We start from the raw sequence: 20,666 nt of genomic DNA, 5'->3' as shown, positions 1-20,666 counted from the left end.
TATTGAGCAGTCTAATGTGACATGCTCCTCGCTGAATCGAGAGCTTGAGAGCACTGGAGACTGAGTCCTCTGTCTATCCATAGACCAAGTACAGTCAGTATAGTGGCAAAGCAAGTCCCATGCTCCCATGCCAATTTGCCTTATTCCTGACCTAGTAGGAACCAGGGTAGAATGATAATTCAGTCCAAGGTTTTACCCATAGCACAAGCCTTGAACAAATGAACCAAGAATAACAGCATTGGTGATTTTAGTAGTACATCACACACATGCCTTGCTTCTTTAACATTAACTTTGTAAACTGCTGGCTTGCGTGTTTTTACCTTAGAAAACATATTTAATGGAGAATAACATTTCATAAGAATACAATGCTGGCATTAAGCATGAGTTAAAAAAGGAGGCTGCATGGCACCTTGACATCCTGCTGCAGCTCTGCAATTCACTGGCTGGCCCTATCTCCTTTTTTGGCACCAGGATGACAAAGGGAAGCAAAATCATGACCTAATTCCCCTCCCAGGAGCATGCTCACCCCTCAAATTACAAAGCTGGGCCTGTACATAGGCCAAACAACAGCCCCCATATAGTAATGAATAAGTTACTACTCAATTGGTCTAGATTTCAACCAGCGACCTAAAGCTGAGAGGTTCTGTAGCCCAGTGCCCTGGGCTAACCTGCACCCATTCTCTGTGGTGCAGTATTGTTCTGACTTCTGATTTCAGTAACACAGCTGGGTGGAAACATCAAACACATGCTGTGACTATTTGATCAAAAAAAGAAACTGGATTTCCTTCCCCTGTGCCCACGCTCCTTTTGTGTTAGTTTTCAGATAACATCCCAGTTAACGTATTGAAGGCAGGAATGGTACAACATTTTAGGCCAACATAAGAGCATATTCATAAAGAGCAAATGTTGATTTCAGAAAAACGAGTATCCACAATCCGCTTCTAAGAAGGGCTCTCGTTCAGTAAAGGAACAGAAACAATTCCATATTACCTGTGTGTTTGTCAACACAGCTGGCATTTTGAATATGGGGAACAATCTACAGGCCAAGAATTAACTGGAGAAATCACAGACACAAAGAGGCTAAATTCACATAAGTTATCCCTCAACATGACTACATCTTGGAGTACATTGATACTTGCAGCTAGGGGGGTGATTCCCAGCTAGAGGAAATATATGCTAGCGCTGATCGAGATAGTGTGCTAAAAGCAGCACATAGCCATAGCAGTACATTTGGTAGGAGGAGCTACCCACCTTGAGTATGTGCCCGTGGCCTTGGACAGGTACATACTTCTCTCCCACTGCTCCAGCTACACTGTATTTTTAATATATTCGGTCAATCAGTGGTAGTGCGGGTATGTTGCCTTGAGCTGGGAATCACACCCCCAGCTTGCAGTAGAGATACACCCTTAGAAAGAATGCTGAGGTTGGAAGAGGGGAGTGAGCATGCAGGGGGACAGGAGATGTGGGACCAAGGAATAGGTCTTACTGCATCTAATCTCTCAGGAAACTCTGTGGTGGGGCAAATCCCTGACACCTGCCCATGACCAGTCTCACCACACCCATTATTTCAGCCAAAAGTGGCCACAGCCTGCTGCCACCCCATGAGGGGTTTAGAATTACCACTTTAAACACTGATCCGGCTCCTGGCCTGCTTCCAACAGCTTCCCTTTGTACAGGCTATTTAGGACAGGCACAGAGACCTGCTCTATGAACACTTGGTGCACATTCCCTCTGCACAGTTGCTCTACCTGTGAAACTTCCTAAACGTGGCTCCTCGAGGACTTGGCAGCAAGGAGTTCTTGTGTGGATCACCTGTACTGAGCTGGATTCCAGCTACAACACCTGAAAGGAAAGTTGCCCCCTTCTTGCTGAGCCAAGCAGAGTTTCCATGGGCAGAAGCACTTTTCACAGTCACCTGTAGTTGAAAATCACAATGGAATTTTAAAGCCCTCTGCTGGTGGCATGTCTCTTGCTAATGGATGGGTCATTTGTGACATGGCCAATACAGAAACCGCACATCAGAGATTTAAAGCCAGCTTGAAAGCTAAGTTTAGATACTGATCTAAAGCACAGATAAAGCATGAAATGAAGAATCCTATCATCAGTTATACCTTATTGACATGGGCTGCAGCTGGCCCCACAATCTGGCCCATAATATGTTTCAAAGTTAAACCTTCTATTTATACATTAATGTTTTTTAAGATTATTAAAATGGGTCAGAACCTGGTTTACAGCCATTTTCACATGATCAGTGGCACAGATCCTTTTCTTTTGACAAAAGAGACATCACTAGAAGGTGGCTCAGAAATGCTAAGTGTGGAAAACATCATTTTAATTTTTCCTTTATTTGTTCCCCATGGGAAGTGATTCTCAGCTGTGCAACCTTCGGACAGCGGGGAAGAACACAACAGGTAGAACAATGAATTGTATTCAATAAAAGCCAATGAAGTAAATAAAAATGTGCTACCCCTGGCCAGGGGTAGTACACGTTTTAGATTTAATGTTCATCCTTCTTGATTTAATTCAATAAGACGACCAGCAAACACGGCCAATGTTCCAATAATGCAAACAAACATGAAGATACCAAGGAGAAGGTGATCAATTACCATTGCAACAAACTTCCATTCTTCTGCAGCCTGGGCATGAAAGAAAGAGGAGACAGTTAGAACCGCCTGAGAGCTATATTCCTCACAAGGCAGCATATGGAAATGTGTGCAATTACTGATTTGTGCAAAGGAAAGCGTCTCTCTGGCTTCTAATATTATAATGGAAGAATACTCACTTTCTTTGAAGTGACAAATGGTCTGCAATGCCTACGCTACCCGGACCCACAAGTTCAAATTAAGGGATGATTCAACCTTCCTTTTCACGGCAGCCTTAAGAACAGAGATTCTGTGTGTGTTCTACAGTGGTTAAAAGATCATATTGCTCATTTCGTAAGAGCAGAGATTTGCTGTGGTGTTTCCGGCCAAGACTCTTGAACACCCACCCCCTTCCCACACACCACTGTGCAGTGTGCTGACAGCTGCCAAAGTGGGCATTTCAGAGCACTAGAAACATTTGGCCACGTTTTGGGGACTTATAAATATCAACACTAGCCTGGGTTTTAATTTAAATAAAGAAGATTTTCAAAGTGCCTTCCAATTGGCTTTTAATGGAACGTGTGCTCCTAAATCTCTTAGGCTCTTTTGAAACTCAATCTGAGTACCATTTAGACTGCAAAGTGAGCCTTAAAAGTAAGTATATGCCAATCGTGAGTGTTCAAAACCAGTCACCATTTTAACCTAAAGGTTTTAGGTTATTCATGGTCCCTATTTTGTCCACCCAGTAACCTTCAGGACACAACACCCTTTTCTATAGACCCCTGGATTTTTGTGGGGAGCCAAACTCAGTTCAGAGTTTTGGGGGACAATGGTGCATGAGCTGGCTTTGCCTGTACAAGGACCTCCAAGCTAGTTGTTCTGAACTGGCTCTTTTGCTAAGCAATGTCTGTGGGGAGACAAGCAGTGTGAGTGAGCACAGAGTAGTGTGCCAAGCATGGGAGTGGGCACATAGGAATTAGTCTAATCCTGCCTGTGACAATGACTCTCTGTAACCTAAGGCTTTTCCAACCTTTCTGCCTGAGTTTCCCCATCTGTAAAACTGACTATTAGATTTACCTAGTTCTCACTGGGGCTGTGATAATCACTTACTATTTTCAAGTACTTCGTAAGTGCTACATTTTGCCAGAATGGCTACAACTCCCAGCTTAGTTTTGGAATTTGCCTTTGGAAACCTTTTGTAAATGTTAGAAATGATGCACAGATCACACAGATAGCTGAGCTTCACTTCAAGAGGCTGCCAGTGACTCAAAGAGCCTCCTTTACAAATGAGGTGCAAATCTTCAAAAGAGCTGAGGTCAGGCCTCTCTTTTTTCAGATGCAGTTTTCACCCCCAAATGAACTCGGATGCAAACTGGAGTATTTGACTGAACCTCTAACTATGTCATCTGAGCCAGCATTTCCGTTGCAGTCAAACATTCAGGGGAGAAATTTGCACTTTTTTTCATACTGTGGCCCAAAATGAATTAGTTAAATTGGAGGTGCTCAAAATAATTCTCTCACCAACAAGCCCCAAGCTCAAGCTGCTGCTGCCACCCATCCAAAAACATCTGCATCTCAATGGTGCTCTTTGTATATAATTGAGAAGTCTCTGGGAGCCTTCAAAACGATAAGTGCTGTATTAGTTATTAAAGTTAACCACCAAATATTAGAAACAACTCAGGACAGAAGTATATAACCAGGGGTTATAAATAAGGGTTTTAGGACAGAAGAGGAGCAAAGCTAGTTTTTCCTGGGAAATGCCTTCATTTGGGTGGTACAGTAAAAAAGGCCAGAGTGTTCAAAAAGATGCTTATTATGTGCCCCTCCTATAGGAATTATTTGGAGCATTGAATCCACAAAATCAAAGCTTATCAAAATTGGAATTAACATTTGCAGATCACATTTAAGATCTGAAGGGGTGAAATAAAAATGTTTCTGTTAGCATGAAGTTTTGTTAAGGTTTATTTTGCAGCTTTGAATGTACTGCAAACTGCCTATTATATTAGGAAAATGTCCTGCATTAGGAACTGTTTTGGAATATTGTTAATTTCCTTGAAACTATACTAACTACCCATGCTCTCTCCTCTCTGAGTTAATGTACTACACTTGGAAAATCTTAGAGCATAACTTTTTTCAAAGACTCAATTGTCATCTGTAGCTTTTATTTATCATTCTTTACACATTGCATCAAGGGAAGAACAGGGCTCTTTGATACAGCAGAAACTATGTTTGGGGTGTATTTGTGAGAAATGGAAAGATTTATTATTCCCAGAAAATAAAGTGTCTTATTTTAAAAGCGAGGGATGAATCACACATAAAAAATGCCTTACATTACTGGATTCTTGGTCTGATTTCATCGTTTCAGCAATGTATTTGATTCCCTCTATAGCACTTTTCACATCTGGGTTTTTGGTAAGTGGGGAGTGGAAGTTGACGGCAGCAGGACATGGTTTTCCAGAGATTTCTGAAATATCAATGTCTTCTGTAAAAATCCTTTTTTCTTGTTTATCTCTGGATGGTCGTTTCATTGTTGAAAAAAACATAACATTTGGGATTGTGTCAATAAAGATCTGAAAAAATAAATTGTATTAGTTTAGGGAGATTGTCTTACTGATGTGACATTACAACAGACAAAAGCAGGTGCAACATTCGTAACTAGCAAATAATCTCCCGTACAGGATTTGCTAGAAATTCCGTTTGAAAGTATGTCACTGCACAAGCCTTAGTCACACTTTACTTGTCTTGTATAAATCTGATGCCCTGGGGCTTACTGAATCATACACAAGCCTCTCACACATTTTCAGGAAACAATTTCTTGCTGCCATATAAAATGTATACTGATTTAACAGGATCCAAACATAACTGGAGTATAACACCCAGGACCAGAACCTCAGCTGGTGTAACCCAACTGACTTCAATAGAGCTATTCTGAGACACATTAAATGAGGATCTGACCCACAGTGTCTAGAAGTGTTGCAGAGAAATCCCTTTGGCCTGCTTTTGCTGGTCCATTTTTCTTGTCGGCTATCCTGTTGTTTCACTTACACACACACACATTTTCACAACCTTCTTTAAATCAGTGGAGGTTTTTCTTCCTGATCACACAGCATGTACAAACTTGGCCTTTTAAAATTCCCTAACCCTTGCAGGGATTTGATAGAATATTTGTAAAAGTTCCATTAAAAAAAAAAAAGAATTTCCACTGCAAGACAGGAGCAATTTTAAAGGTATACGTCTGTATGTGGTAGGTCTGGCCTACATAGTTTAATGCCAGTTCATGCAAGCTGTGTGATGGAAAGACTAGCAGGAGTGGCCACGGATGGTCTGGGTTCCCCAGGTGGAGACATACCCTCAACTCTGCCATGAGTCTTGGTAAGGTCTGGTGACCATCATTTAAGCTGGAGAGGGAGATTTCCCTTCCTTCCCAATAACTTTGGAGTAATGCTGTTTCACAGGAGAGTAGGGAATGGGCTGAGGAGTTGTCATGGGAGATCCAGTTGAGCTCCACTCTGTGGATCCACAATGAACACTTGGGCTGACAGCTGGCTGATGGAGTTGGCCACTGGCTGGGCCAGGAATCATGCAGCCTGATAATCTGTCGGTTCCCATAAAAAGCTATATAAGCAACCTACCTAATTCCTTCTCTGTGTCCACAGCTGCCACTTGGTTTTGTCTCATCTGCCTCCCAGGTGTTGGGTTTTCCCTCTGGTAGTCTACCCAACAATAGGCAATTTTACTACTTAAAGGAGTGATTTTGCTGCCCAGCCAGGGAGCCCTGAGATTTATCTGGATTGGGAAATTCCCCCCAACACCTTCATATTTTTATTGCATAAACCTCAGAGTGAAATATTTAAGGCCCTGCTCAAGTAGAGAAATTCACAAATAACCTTCCTCACCTTCCTCACCCACTGTGGCATAATATGGGTACTTGGGGAGCGATGGTGGGTGTTGATTACAATGACGGTAATGATGATTGACGTTATGACAAACACCATGGTAAATAACATGTATTTGCCTATCAAAGGCACTGCACTTGAAGTAGAAGGAATCAGCTCCACAATGACCAGAAGGAACACAGTCAAAGACAGCAAAATAGAAATGCTCAAAGTCATCTTCTCACCTGCCACGCAGAACAAAACAACAACACTGCCATTAATGGGATACAGTGCAGAGGGTGTTAATCAGGGAGAGAAACAGAGCGTGATTTCGTGGGTGATTGGTTCCTGGTACATTTTGGATATTTGAATGTATACCTATACATCTGGACTACTTTTATCTCTCTGCATTACAAGAAGCAGCAAACCTGGCTGGTCATTCATGTTCTTGTGCCACTGTGGAGGAACCAAATTAGGATCAACACCATCCAGCATCAAGCTGGAGTTTGCCAGGACACAACTGGGACTGGGGACAGGCTGGAGGCACTGACAACCCACTTGCTATGAGCATGAGTATGTGCTGCAGGAGTTAAGTGAGTAAACCCAGCCTCTAATCAGGGCTTGCTCCTTTGGGTGGCTTTGTTTTTTGCTCTGGATAAATGGCAGCCTCACCGTGGGCTGATTGAATGCACAAGAGAGCACACGGCCGTAGAGCTCAGGCAGTATTTGAGACTTCCTTTAGGACTAAGGTTGGATGTATTCCTGGAGGTTTCATCACATGACATAATCTTTAATTAAAGATTAATCTTTAATTCCTGGAGGCTCCAGGACAATCCTGAAGGGTTGGCAATGCTATTTAGCACTAAGGGTGACAAAACTGAAACACAAAACACATGTTCAGTCCAGTGGCATGCTATTTTTTTTTTTAAAAGCTACTAAGACCTGTCAGAAGAGGAAATTGAAGAAAAAAAAAAAACAGCCAAAGATAAGGGGCAAAATCCTGGCATGGATTAAAAACAAATTAAGCACCAGAAATGATTGCAGTGAACAGGTGCTTTTCTCAGATTAGAGAGCACACAACAGGCCAGAAAGAGACCAGGGTTGCTTAATATATTTATTTGTGCCATCAGAAAGCTAACGAGCGAAACAAACTAACTTTAACTCCCCTAACTCAAACATGCTATATCAGGGTTTCCAGTGTCACCATTTGACTGTTTATTAACATATTAAATATATTAATTTCAAAGACACAAAACCAATCAGCTGAACTTTGCTCCCAGTAAAACTGAATGGATGATTTACCACTGATTTCCAAGGGAGCTGAGTCAGGACTACATAATAGCAGTTTTAGAATTTAAACTGTTCCTCAGCTAGATTTATAGTGTCCATCACTTTAGGGCCTGATCCTGACAGGTCCCATTGACTTAATTGTTAGTTATTCCTCTTTCCTTTGAGAATCAGGCGCTTATGACAGTAACATGATAAACGCACGTACCTGAATCGGTGGGCAGATAAAACACTAACCCAGTTAAAAATGAGAAGAGCAGACAGGGAATGATGACATTGACAATGAAGTAGAGAGGCAAGCGCTGCATGAGGAAGTGGTAGGTAATATCCAGATATGGAGTGTCAGGGCAACAGGCATAGTAAACAAAGTGCTTCCAGCTCCGGTAATCTTTCATCACCCACTCGCCGCTCTCCATAAAGTTGCTCATATCTGGGCGATCACTCTCCTGACAGGATAAATAGTAAATCTCAATATTAGAGCTACTGACCAATAAATTAAAACTTGGCATTGATTCCTAGTGAAACCAACTTCACTATAATCCTGTGCTTCTGGCTTTGTAAGCAAACCAACCAACCAACCAGCTATTCCTTTCTATGTTACTTTTATTTTAATATTGTGCCTTTTACACACATGTCAATTAAATGCTTTACAGAAAGCATCCACTACAATCAAGATAAAGAGAAAAGGGAGTCTTCAGTGAAATATCTAAAGAGAAAGGAAGTGGTTCCAAGTGGGACAGGTAGGAAATCACAGGTAAAAATCAACCTCTAGAAATAAACAAGCAGGGAGACTGAAAAGAATCAAAGAGAAGAAGTGGAGTTAATTGGCTGGAGAGTAGGCAGTTAGGAAGTCAGTGAAGCAAGTTGGCACAGAATTTTAAAAACCAAGAGGGTAGTTATAGAGGGTAGTTATAAAGTGGATCTAGAAATGGCACTTGGCTGCCACAGTGGTAAAGGTTATAGAAAATGAGAGAGGGAGAGAGAGAGACACAATGTATATGACTAAGGGACTCTTTTGTGTGTCCAGGAGTGAGAATGTCAACCCTCTACTGATACATGTGCAATCTAGTGGCTGTATCCTAATACTAAGCCCTAATACTACTACAGCTAACAAAGAGTTGCCATCAGCTGTACTGAAGTCAATGGAGCTGAGCCAATTTGAGGAACTGGCTCTCTAAGTTTTAGCCAAGCTGTTGACGATGAATTCTATGCACTAAATGTATGCAGAATAGCTGTAGGAAACCTGTAGTGCTGAATACTGCTGGTAGTACACTCTATATTTTGGCATCAGTCATTAATAATTTCAGTAATTCAGTACCTGTTTATTTTTCAATCAGAGCAGTTTACAATTGACATTTAAACCAGAGACTTAAAATAAATACATAAATAAATAAAAAAGGCATGGGAATTCAGGTTAAAATAGTCAGTGTCTACTGGTACTCTTATTTGAAAAGTTGTTTCATACCGGATTTATAACAACCACTGTACCATCATACGTCCAAGTGCCCAATTTCATACTGCAGTTCTGCTCGTCAAATGGAAAGTGTGTGACTATAATTTCACAGTAACTTTTAAAAATTGCTGGTGGTGTCCACGTGATCTTGCCTGTATGTTCTAAAAGAACTTTGGTGAATTGATCAATAGCAAATTCACCATCTGCACTGCAAAAGAAAGAGGAAATTAACAGTGACATGGACAGCGTAACTGACATACACATAATACAGTATCTATCTGAAGGAGACTTGGAAAGGGTACATACTTGGTAAAGGGGTTGCTCTGAGGTAACTGGGTGGAGAATTTGGCTCATTGAATATAAAACCTATGGATCAAATTCAGACCTGAAGTACCAGAGTGTAACTCCCCTGTCACTAGGTTATAAGGAGGGTGAGTGCCAAGAATTCGGTCTTGATCTTCTAAGGATAGACAGGTTTTCTGTCCTGAACTGGACTTGCTATAACTGTCTCAGACCCTATTTTAGATGTTCTCTCTCTCACAATCTTTTCCATTTACTAATCCAAATGATGCTCATCTCATCTAGTCATTCAGACACATATGAAGTGTTCAAATAGGTATTGAAAAAACACCAGGTTGATCATTGGTCCCCTTCCTCTACTTCAGACTCTGTAATTTTTAGTTATATGAGGCTCTGTGCAGAGTTTTTGTACTATTAGCACTACTTACTTGTTATAAAGAACAAGATCGGGGCGCCAGATTATCTCAGATGGGATACGAATTTTTTTCAACCCACCATATTCTTCTGGATTCCATTTTAGGTTGACATCTGTCCATTGCTAAAAAAAGAATTTTATCCAGGGGAAACATGTTATCAGTATTGCTGGAACTAAATCTAATATTCCCAAGGTCTACTGATGGTCATGCCATTGATAGATGTAGATACGCACAAAAGTACTGAATGTGTCCTTCTACCAATCCCGCCTTCTTATATATGTTCAAACAATACATGATGATGACCTCAATAATCTAAAATAACCGTAACACAAATCTGCTGTTTGAAACAATATCAGAGAAGGACATCTTGTCAAATGTAAAGTGTCTTTTGTCAGGAGCTCCACGTTGTTCAATGGAACTTCAAGGTTCTAGGACTGTATAAAGAAATCATTAGTCAGCTCTGCCATCTGCCTAAGCTGCTTCAGGAAACCATAATAGAAAATGTTGTGTGTGTAATATTTATGTCTGGAGAGTAGCACATTCGTGATTAGGTGCAGGGCAATAGTTTGCTTTGGAATAGCAAGAGTAATGAGATTCAGAGGTTACCTGTTTCAGGCGTACATTGGTTGTTACAATCTGATTTACTTCATCCTTCAAACAACAAACAGGAAGTTTAGGGAAAAAGTTTATTCAGAAGAAATGTTTGATGAGCTCATATAAACAAACACAGTTAAACATCATCATTCATACTATACCACATTAATAAGCTGAATAAGCTGCAGCCCGACTGTGACTACAACAGCCTCACGATGATCGTCCACCGGGCGCACTACTCTGTTATAGTTCTTGAATAAATCTTCAACTAGCCGAGTTTCATGTTCAGAGCACAGGATCAGCCCAGCTACAGAACAGCAAATACGTCATCAGTAAGACAGTGATAAAATATATTACGATCTTGGTAACGATATCCTGCAAATATTACTGATATAAGGTCATGTGCCATTTTAGTGAGGGAATCTAACCATAACAAAGCTTATTTACTATTTTACTGCTTCTTTCTATTTGCAGACCATGTTTTAGGCTGCTTCATAGTCATCAGGGATGATAACCCATTCTGATTCTGAGTAATACTTGCTTGCAAGAGTAAGTATCATTCAAAACACATACAGTTCCATTCAGGAGATCAACAAACATCAAGAACTCCCACCATCGTAGTTGGAATCAGGCTTCATGGAACTCCTAAATCCTATCTCACCCTGCATTTTGGGTAGTTAAGCAAACTGAAGACTCATTGCCAGGCATTTCTTGCATCTTTTTTCTTGGCTCCACATCCTTGTCCTTGCCCATAACACTGGAGGTTTAAAGAACATGCACAAATAACATTAGTATGTTTAGCTAAAAGTGCCACCTTGTGGCTTCTTGTTGTATTTTATTTATGTAAGCTTATCCTAAGCTTTGCATTCTGGGGGTTGTTGGGAGTGATTCTCAGCATGGCTGTGTGGTTAAGACATTAACGCTATGTTCCTGCAGTCTGCTCACTGTGTACATCTGTTGACTGATCCCGCTTCATCTTATTTTATATCTGAATTTCAAGTGCAACAGCATGCAAGTCAGTCACTTCAAATCCACATGGAAAATGAAAACAGGCTTTCCCTCTTAATTAAAAGACTTGCGTGACTTCAGACAAGACAGACCTAACACTATCTTTATTTAATGTTCATTCCATTTCCTCTTCCCATATCTTGCTCACTCACTCTTTCACTGAGCAGACACATACAGAAAAAAATCTGCTTTAGAAATTAGTTTGATCAGTTGCGTACCCTCATGATGAGTTCCTATGTCATTTTGAGAGAGCCACAAGGGAAGTCATCTTGCAGTCTTATTCCTACATACTTTCATCTTTTCTCCAGAAAGTGATTGTGTACATCTGCTTCAGGTCACAGAGAAAGCTAACAGTTGGTATGTAAAAATGGCCCTTGTACATTTTGCATAATATGGAAACCCAAGCCCTCACCGGTTGGGAAAGGGATAACATACAATGCTAAAGCCCTTTGCTATATTGCATATATTCTAGAAGCTGTGATCAACTTGACATTTTCAGTAACAGCGTATTTTTATGAGTCAGATCATTCTCTTCACACTGGCAGAGAGCACATAATAAAACCACTTGTGAAAATAGGTGGGGTGTGTCATGTAGTTGAGAAAGTATTAAACTAAATTCCATTGCCTACAAGGGACCAAACTGCAGCCTGGCTAATGCAGTGTTAGAAGGGCACAACACGTTTCCTTGTACTCAGTATCACAGAGCTGCCTGTCTTGCTCCCAGTGATCTTTTCATCCAGCAACAGGAATGGAGGCTGGTGGGAGCAGATTTAGGTTAGAGGTTAGCACTTCTGAAAATCCTTTTTCTGAGCTCAGACTCTTGGATAGGTTCTTAGGGCAAAATCTTGGCCCATTGAAGTCCATTGGAGTGTTGCAATTGACTTCAGTGGGGCCAGGATTTCACTTTGAGGGTATGTCTACACTACAGGATTATTCCGATTTTACATAAACCGGTTTTGTAAAACAGATTGTATAAGGTCGAGTGCACGCGGCCACACTAAGCACATTAATTCGGTGGTGTGCATCCATGGTCCGAGGCTAGCGTCGATTTCTGGAGCGTTGCACTGTGGGTAGCTATCCCGTAGCTATCCCATAGTTCCCGCAGTCTCCCCCGCCCATTGGAATTTTGGATTGAGACCCCAATGCATGATGGTGCAAAAACAGTGTCGCGGGTGATTCTGGGTAAATGTCGTCACTCATTCCTTCCTATGTGAAAGCAATGGCAGACAATCATTTCGCGCTCTTTCTCCCTGGATTGCCCTGGCAGACACCATAGCACGGCAACCATGGAGCCCGTTCAGCTTTTTTTTACTGTCACCGTATGTCTACTGGATGTTGCTAACAGACGCGGTACTGCAGCGCTACACAGCAGCATTCATTTGCCTTTGCAAGATAGCAGAGATGGTTATCAGTCATTCTGTACCGTCTGCTGTGCCATTGTAAATTGGCGATGAGATGACGGTTATCAGTCATTCTGTACCGTCTGCTGCTGTCATGGGTGCCCCTGGCTGAGATCGGCCGGGGGTGCAAAGACAAAAATGGGAATGACTCCCCGAGTCAATCCCTCCTTTATGGTATCTAAAAATAGAGTCAGTCCTGCCTAGAATATGGGGCAAGTGTACTAGAAAACCAGTGTACCAGAGAACCAGAGAGCACAGCCACTCCGTGTCAGATCCCGCAGAAATGATGAGCTGCATGCCATTCTAGGGGGTGCCCCTGCAACAACCCCACCTGTTGCTTCCCTGCTCCCCCAACCCTCCTGGGCTACCATTGCAGTATCCCCTCATTTGTGTGATGAAGTAATAAAGAATGCAAGAATAAGAAACACTGACTTGTTAGTGAGATAAAATGAGGGGGAGCAGTATGAATCCAGGCAGGACATTAAATGGTGGGGGGGAGAGGAGCCCAGCATCCCGCTGCTATGATAGTCCAGGCAGTACAGAATCTTTTCTTTACACATGAAAGGGAGGGGGCTGATGGAGCTCAGCCCCCAGTTGCTATGATGAAGACGGTTACCAGCTGTTCTGTACCATCTACTGGGAATGACCGGGAGTCATTCCTATTTTTACCCAGGCGCTCCCAGCCAACCTCACCTGAGGCCAGCCAGGAGCACTCACGGGCTGATGACAAGGACGGTTACCAGTCCTACTGTACTGTACTGTCTGCCACCAGGGAAGAGAGGAGAGAGGATGCTGCTGTTCATTGCCCCAGCACCGTGTCTACCAGCAGCATGCAGTAGACATACGGTGACATTGAAAAAAGTCAACAAACGATTTTTTCCCCTTTTCTTTCACGGGGGGGAAGGAGGAGTAAATTGACGAGCTATTCCCTGAACCACCCCGGACAATGTGTTTGACCCTACAAGCATTGGGAGCTCAGCCAAGAATGCAAATACTGTTCAGAGACTGCTGGGGACTGTGGGATAGCTGGAGTCCTCAGTACTCACTCCCTCCCTCCATGACCGTCCATTTGATTCTTTGGCTTTCCGTTACGCTTGTCATGCAGCACTGTGCTGGGGACTCTGTATCATAGCCTGGAGATTTTTTTCAAATGCTTTGGCATTTCGTCTTCTGTAACGGAGCTCTGATAGAACAGATTTGTCTCCCCATACAGCGGTCAGATCAAGCATCTCCCATATGGTCCATGCTGGAGCTCTTTTTGGATTTGGGACTGCATCGTCCCCGTGCTGATCAGAGCTCCACTCTGGGCAAACAGGAAATTAAATTCAAAAGTTTGCGGGGCTTTTGCTGTTTACCTGGCCACTGCATCTGAGTTCAGATTGCTGTCCAGAGTGGTCACAATGGTGCACTGTGGGATACCGCCCGGAGGCCAATACCATCGATTTGTGGCCACACTAACACTAATCTGATATGGTAATACCAATTTCAGCGCTGCTCCTCTCATTGGGGAGGAGTACAGAAACCGGTTTAAAGAGCCCTTTATAGCGATATAAAGGGCCTCGTAGTGTGGACTGGTGCAGCGTTAAATCAGTTTAAAGCTGCTAAAATCGGTTTAAATGCGTAGTGTAGACCAGGCCTTAGTTTCTAAATGATTTACTTTAAGACAGTTGAGCAGGGAATCTGAGGATCCAGCCTTAATCTGCTCCTGGGTCTCAGCTGCTTTGTACTGTATGAAATACTTTTCTCCAAATGGATCAGATTTACTGAAATGACACAACTCTTGCTATTAAGATGCTTGGATGGCAAAACACGGAAGTTTACATGCAGACAAACAGCTCCTGTTTCCACTGACAGGAAGGGCAGTATTGGGTGTCATGTTTTAGATGGTATGTTATGATCCCAGAGTAATATTTAGGTCAAGAGTTACACTGGTTTCTATTAATCCAATTAACAAAATCCTTCCTACAGTTCTATTCTAATAGGGCTTGGTAGGAATATAGCCATTTTTTTAAATTTGGTGAAAAATATTTAAGATTACAAAATACTTAATCTCTTAGGCGACAGTTTAATTGGAATTATTAATAGGTCCCAGCACAACACATGCAGCTGCCAATCAATTCAGCTTCCTTATCAGTATTCCTCACAAATAAATGAAAATGTTTGTTACAGTATATTGCATTTCAAGCCATATTTGCTAAAAATCCCCATAGATTTCAAAGTCTTTTTTTGTTCTGTGCTAAAACATGGCACATGGCAGAAAAAAGGCAACAAATGTAGAAGGGAGAAAGCAGCTCGACTTTTGAACTCAGTGTATACTGGGATTAAATCATCTGAATATTTCTGCAATTGTTTAATCTTCAAATGTGAATAAGCTGGTCTCATTGCACTTAGAAGCCACTATTTTATTCATTTTGTACGTCATCCTTGCAAGTTCATAAAGCTTTATTAACACAATTCACGTTATATACAAAGAGCAGCGGGCAACATATTAAGCAATGAACCAAACCAAAAACGAACCAGCTGTTGAAATGATCTTACCTGAGCAAAAGAAGAGGAGGTGGGTGTAGTGGATCTTCATTGTGTGGCCTTTTGTCTCAGCTAGACACACAGACTAGCAGGGATTTCAAAGTCTTCACAGTCCCTCACTGAGGAGGGTTCTGCAGCTTCCTGATAGACAGCTTGGAAAATGTGACTGCTGAGCTATTGTTTTCCACCACCTGCTTATGGGAATGACAGCTGAGAGCCACTGCACCAGTGCAGGAACACTAACACACTATATTTGCCCAGTCAAACATCTTCTCTGATTTGCAGTGGGATATTTTTTTCTAAGCGTAACCCATTCCATGGTAAAAGGAAGATTGTTTGTAGAGTAACTTAGCATCCAAGTAAGGCTTAACTAGAATACTCCCAACCCCAAAACACCCTCAGCTGCACATAATCTTCTTTGACCTGAGTGATTAGCTGAATTTGGAGTCTTGTCAGTTTCAGCTGGGAGAAGAAATTGGTGATGCAGTCAGATATTCTTTGATGCAATCCTGTTTATTTACAAAGAAGGTACAAAATCCTGTGTCCTTGAACAAAGTAGGAATCAAACAACAGAAGACAGTTTCCTTGCTCAGTATTTCAAGATTCTTTTTCCAGGCAGCATTCTACCAAAACGTTCTTTCACTTAGCTTTCACCCAGGGTTAGGCTACAAGCGCATCTCTGGCTGTCTCTGGCGCTTACTTTTGCCTTCCTGTTTCTTTCTCACTGCATCTGATCTCACACACAGAGAGCTCCACCAAAACAGTACTCTATGTGTTTGCATTCAGCCTCAGTGAAAGCCCTCTGCCCACATAGCTCAGGTGCTGACTGGCCTTGTGTTCGACCTGTGTTTTGGCTGGTGGCTCCTATTGTTTTAGGTCTCTTACTCCAAAAGAAGCTTAACTGGGGATTTTTCTCCAATGGAAGGGGTTTTTTTATTTCTCTTCTCTGAGCATTGGGGTGGTCATGACCTGAGACGGGACACTGGGCAGGGCAGGCCAGAGCTCTGAGGTAGCACCGAGCATTCTCGCTCTGGAGGTCAGACTAGATGATCAGATTGGTCCCTTCTGACCTATGAGTCTATGAGTCTATGAGTCAGGTGCTTGGCTGGCTGCTGTGGCTCACATGTTCACATGCACATGGCCATAAGTTGGTTCAGGAAGCAATTTCCCCCCAACTCAGATTGGAAGTGTGTGGATGTGGGTCACTTGCCAGGATTATTTGTGTATATCTCACTTAATCATTTCCCTGCCATTGCAAGACCCTCAGATACTCCAGTGCCTCCTATTATCTGCCTGTGGCACACAGTAGTCTAGTCTCCTAGTGGTCTCATTTCCTTTGGTCTCATTTCCATTGCTGGATTTAATGTGTGGATAATGGTGGTATTGGTGGCCTGTGACATACAGGAGGTCAAACCTGATGATCTTGTGGTCCCTTTTGGTCTTAAACTCTATACCTCTATGACTATTAACTGCTTCTCTCAATGAAGGGTGGCTGTTATACCCACCAGCTTCAGCCAGGTTCCACCCAACCCGCAGCGTAACACTGCACAAAGATACAAATTCATGATGATATCACTGGAATGTTAACCATGAAGCTTCAGATGTGCACATTTTGTCTGTCCAAGCATTCCTTGCATATCCAAGCTAGGAATGGCAGGTTCAGTCCCAAACAGAGGCAATCAAAAAGTTACCATTGTCTTATGCCTATTATAGGTCTGGGATAACATAAGGTTCAATCATTCCAACAAGCCTAGCTATACTATTGTGTTCTGTTTGGAATTAGTCAGGCATGGAATTTGTAAGTGGCCCAGAAAATGTGGGCACTCAGCATGGCTTACTTTTCATGCAGCTGTGTAGACCTGAAAACAGAGTCCTTATTTCTGGAGCAAACTGCTGTATGTGGGGTAGCTAGCTGCAATGTACTGGCTGAAAATCAGAGGTCCACATTTGAAGGATGTTGCAAAAGTAGTTTTCTCGAAAAAGACCTATAGTGATCCATAGCCTGAATGGAAGAGGGGTGAGCGGGTGAGGAGGGAGTTTAGCTGGCAGAGAGCCTGGATTCAAAAAATTCCCCTCCTAAAGCTCAGGCCAGCTGAACTCTGAATTTTAAATATGCACTGACAGAAATTAAAGTTGTTAACAATGTAGTATGACTAGTTCATTGTCTTGGTGAAACTAAAGAGACAGGAGTGAAATGAGCAGTAGTGGGAATTTATCTGGATTCACAGAGAGAACAATACAACACCTGGTTTCCATACTTTGCTAAGAAAACTGTTTTCAGCTTCAAAGCCTCAAGATCCTTTACAAAAATCATTTGCTAATAGAAGATATATAAATCCTGCTCTGACTTATTCTAACACCTACTTAACCTCAGCCTTTTGGTCTTTGAGATATTGGTCTCTCAGCACTGCCTCGCCAATCTCAGATGGAGCATGGCCTAGGGTGCTGAAAGTGCCACAGCAACATATGCTTTAACCATGCAAGTGAATAGAATGGAGTGATGGGTCCCAGCCAGGCAGTCTATAAAGAAGAATTTTAACTCAACATTGTCTGAATTTAAGATTTTACATTTTTATCTGAATTTGTTAATAATACCAGGCCCAAGTTCAAAACCCCAACAAGGAACTGATGGTACTGAAGTTAAATATCTGCATACGGGCACCAGCATAATGTAACCAATCAGTTTAAAAGTTAACTGGTTTCAGCCTGATTATTAAATGTTTCTGGTGGAATGCTGGAGAACACAGACTTTGACTTAGAAAACATTAAGAATTCATATACACATACTTGCATCTAGTCACTTCCTGAACTATAGTGGGAGACAGAGGAGAAGAAATGGTGTAGAAAGATGAGGCTATAATGGTAGTAGCTTCATCTATGTCATTGGTTGACATGAGAACCAGAAATGAAATTAAAAAAGGAATAAAGATCATTTCAAACAGGGCAGGGAAAAGGGGTGGGTAGATTTCTTTGTCTCCAAACCACTTCTATTATGTGGTTTAACTCAGGCTATTTAATTCACATGGATCACCAGTGCAATCCATCATTTAAGAGGTGGGGGGGTTGAGTGCGTGTGTTTGTGTATAAAAGCATTAAGCCAGTGTAACGGGCTATACTGTCAGGAAAATGAAGGGGGATAAGAGCTGAGAAATAAATAATAGAAGCTTGTTTACTTCATATATAATTGTAAACCAAGAACACCTTAACAGTGTTTAATTCAGTTTAATATGTGAAAAATGGCATTGTTGGTGACAGTAGATTATGGTGCTATCTGATAACAGAAGGCAGATTGTTTGAAAAGTAATTTGTACATTTGCCATGTGTTTGTTACCAGATTGCCCCTAGTTACATACAGTATGGCATACATTTTCTACTGGAAACCATCACACACTAGTCTGGCAACTCAATACTATCACCAGCAGGTGGCAACAGATGGTTAGAAAAGATGCAGTGGGCACATCAACAGCATTTAAGAGATAACTATCACAAACAATCAAGAGGAAAAGCAAAACAGAGGAAATAAATATTTTCAACAAGAGACGCAGTCAAAGAATTAACTGCCTTGAGATCCCATCGGAATGCACTTTTCACATTTCTTCCAGTGTATTTTTAAGAACAGCACAAGGACTGAACATTAATTCAGTGGTCCCCAAACTTTGGGGCAGGTCCCCTATGGGGCTGCAAAGGAATGTTTAGGGAGGCCTAGCAGGGCCTGGACCAGTCCCCAATGGGGGGCAGGGAGGGAGCACCATCCAGCCCTGCTCTGCCCCAGCTCCACTTGGGCCTCACCTCCTGCACCAGGCCCAGCTTTGGCCCAGCTTCTAGCCATGGCCCCCAGCTCCCAGCCCTGCTCCCAGCGGAGGCCCCAGCTGCAGCACTGGCTCCACTCCTGACCATGGCCCCGCTCCCAGCCCTGACTCCAGAGCATGGTTCCTGGGGGAGTACAGACCAGGTAAGGGGGGAGGTGCAGACAAAAATGTTTGGGGACTGTATTAATTCATGCAAATACCCATTTTAGTGCAATATTATGGGCTAATTCAATTAGCCAACATCAGGAAATTCAAAGTTAAAGTTTTCACATCAGACACGGCTCAGCCCTCTTGTGTAAAACTATGTAGAATCAAAAGTCTGCCCCCTTTCTGGAGTTTTGCTTATTAATAAAGAAACTAACAAAGATGCCAAATTCATCTCAAGCCATCTTCTTAGACTTGGCTGCTTCTAGGGCTCCTATTTCAGGGCTATGGTTTAAACCTGGTGCTAGCTGAGTTGCACCCAGGGTTAGACCCTGGTTGGGTTCGGGGGGAAAGTTGGCAAAACCCTAGTTTGTAAGGGTTGCTCTAGCTTGCACCTACCTCCAGTTTCTGAAGGGAGAATTCTGGAATGGCAGTACTCCAACTGTTTCCTCGGCCATGCGTCCCACTTTGAAGAGTGAAAAGGGATCACAGCTAGCTACAACAGGGCTTTTCCCTCTTGGAAATTCTCCTGCATTGAGGGACTCCTCAGGTAGCCTGCATTGCACTATTGGATCCAGTCTTCTCTCTCAAGGTAGTAGGTCCATCTCCCTTATATATGCACGGACTAAGAAGCCACCTGCATCAGAGAGTTAGTAAAACACACTTAATACTTTCTTGGCAGGTCAATCCATGAAAACAGAGTTTATTGTTTCAGCTGCCAGCTTGACACAGACAGCTACTGATTTTTCTGTGGTAAGAGGTGTACCAGGCAGAGCATTTATGACTGGGAAAGGTAAATCCAATCCTAGCTGGCATTCATGAAGCTCCAGATTTGAAACCAGAAAGCCTTCAGCACTGCACTCATGGGAAGGCTGCCCAATAGATGCTCATTCTAACAGACAAGTGCACCATGCTGGATCACACAGTCCTGGCTAATTCACTGTAAAAGGCATCCAAACTGCTCTGGAATTTTAAGGATACTTTGGCCACTATGATGACCCGGTGCCAGGTCTAGCATGTGTCTAAACATTTCCCCATTGGTTTTGGCTAGATCCACTGCCCAGGCCCTTTCAGCATCAGTAGAATTGCTAGAGCAGCTTGTTTTGGGCTTTTTGTATAATAGGCAGACAATATGTTTCTCTTTACCTAGATGGAAGAGATTTGCAAGGCACAAAAGTATGGCCATAGAAAATTAAATGTCCCACACAGTATGGGCTAAGTGATTAAAGCTGGAAATCTGGCCATGTAGGTTCCACAGCCTTACTGAGTGGA

General features: G+C 42.4%; 1 protein-coding gene across 3 annotated transcripts; it reads right to left on the bottom strand.

Moving 5' to 3' along the window:
* Positions 1-2,326: 2,326 nt before the first annotated feature.
* CHRNA1 (cholinergic receptor nicotinic alpha 1 subunit) lies at positions 2,327-15,609 on the bottom strand. 3 transcript variants are annotated; one of them, XM_030580748.1, is made up of 10 exons: positions 15,454-15,609; positions 11,121-11,264; positions 10,669-10,814; positions 10,520-10,564; positions 9,926-10,035; positions 9,210-9,405; positions 7,953-8,190; positions 6,479-6,702; positions 4,913-5,152; positions 2,327-2,636 (listed from the first exon to the last, which is right to left on the bottom strand). In XM_030580748.1, the coding sequence occupies exons 2-10, from the start codon at positions 11,173-11,175 to the stop codon at positions 2,505-2,507; spliced, it is 1,386 nt and encodes a 461-aa protein (XP_030436608.1). In that variant the 5' UTR covers positions 11,176-11,264; positions 15,454-15,609; the 3' UTR covers positions 2,327-2,504. The 3 variants fall into 3 exon arrangements, with proteins under 3 accessions (XP_030436608.1, XP_030436610.1, XP_030436609.1); XM_030580750.1 differs by having other exon boundaries at positions 11,169-11,264; XM_030580749.1 differs by lacking the exon at positions 11,121-11,264.
* Between the last annotated feature and the right edge of the window lie 5,057 nt (positions 15,610-20,666).

The sequence above is a fragment of the Gopherus evgoodei genome, chromosome 11, assembly GCF_007399415.2.
Source record: "Gopherus evgoodei ecotype Sinaloan lineage chromosome 11, rGopEvg1_v1.p, whole genome shotgun sequence".
Taxonomy (NCBI): domain Eukaryota; kingdom Metazoa; phylum Chordata; order Testudines; family Testudinidae; genus Gopherus; species Gopherus evgoodei.
Note: the sequence above shows the minus strand (reverse complement) of the source record. Positions and strands in the feature narration are given on the sequence as shown.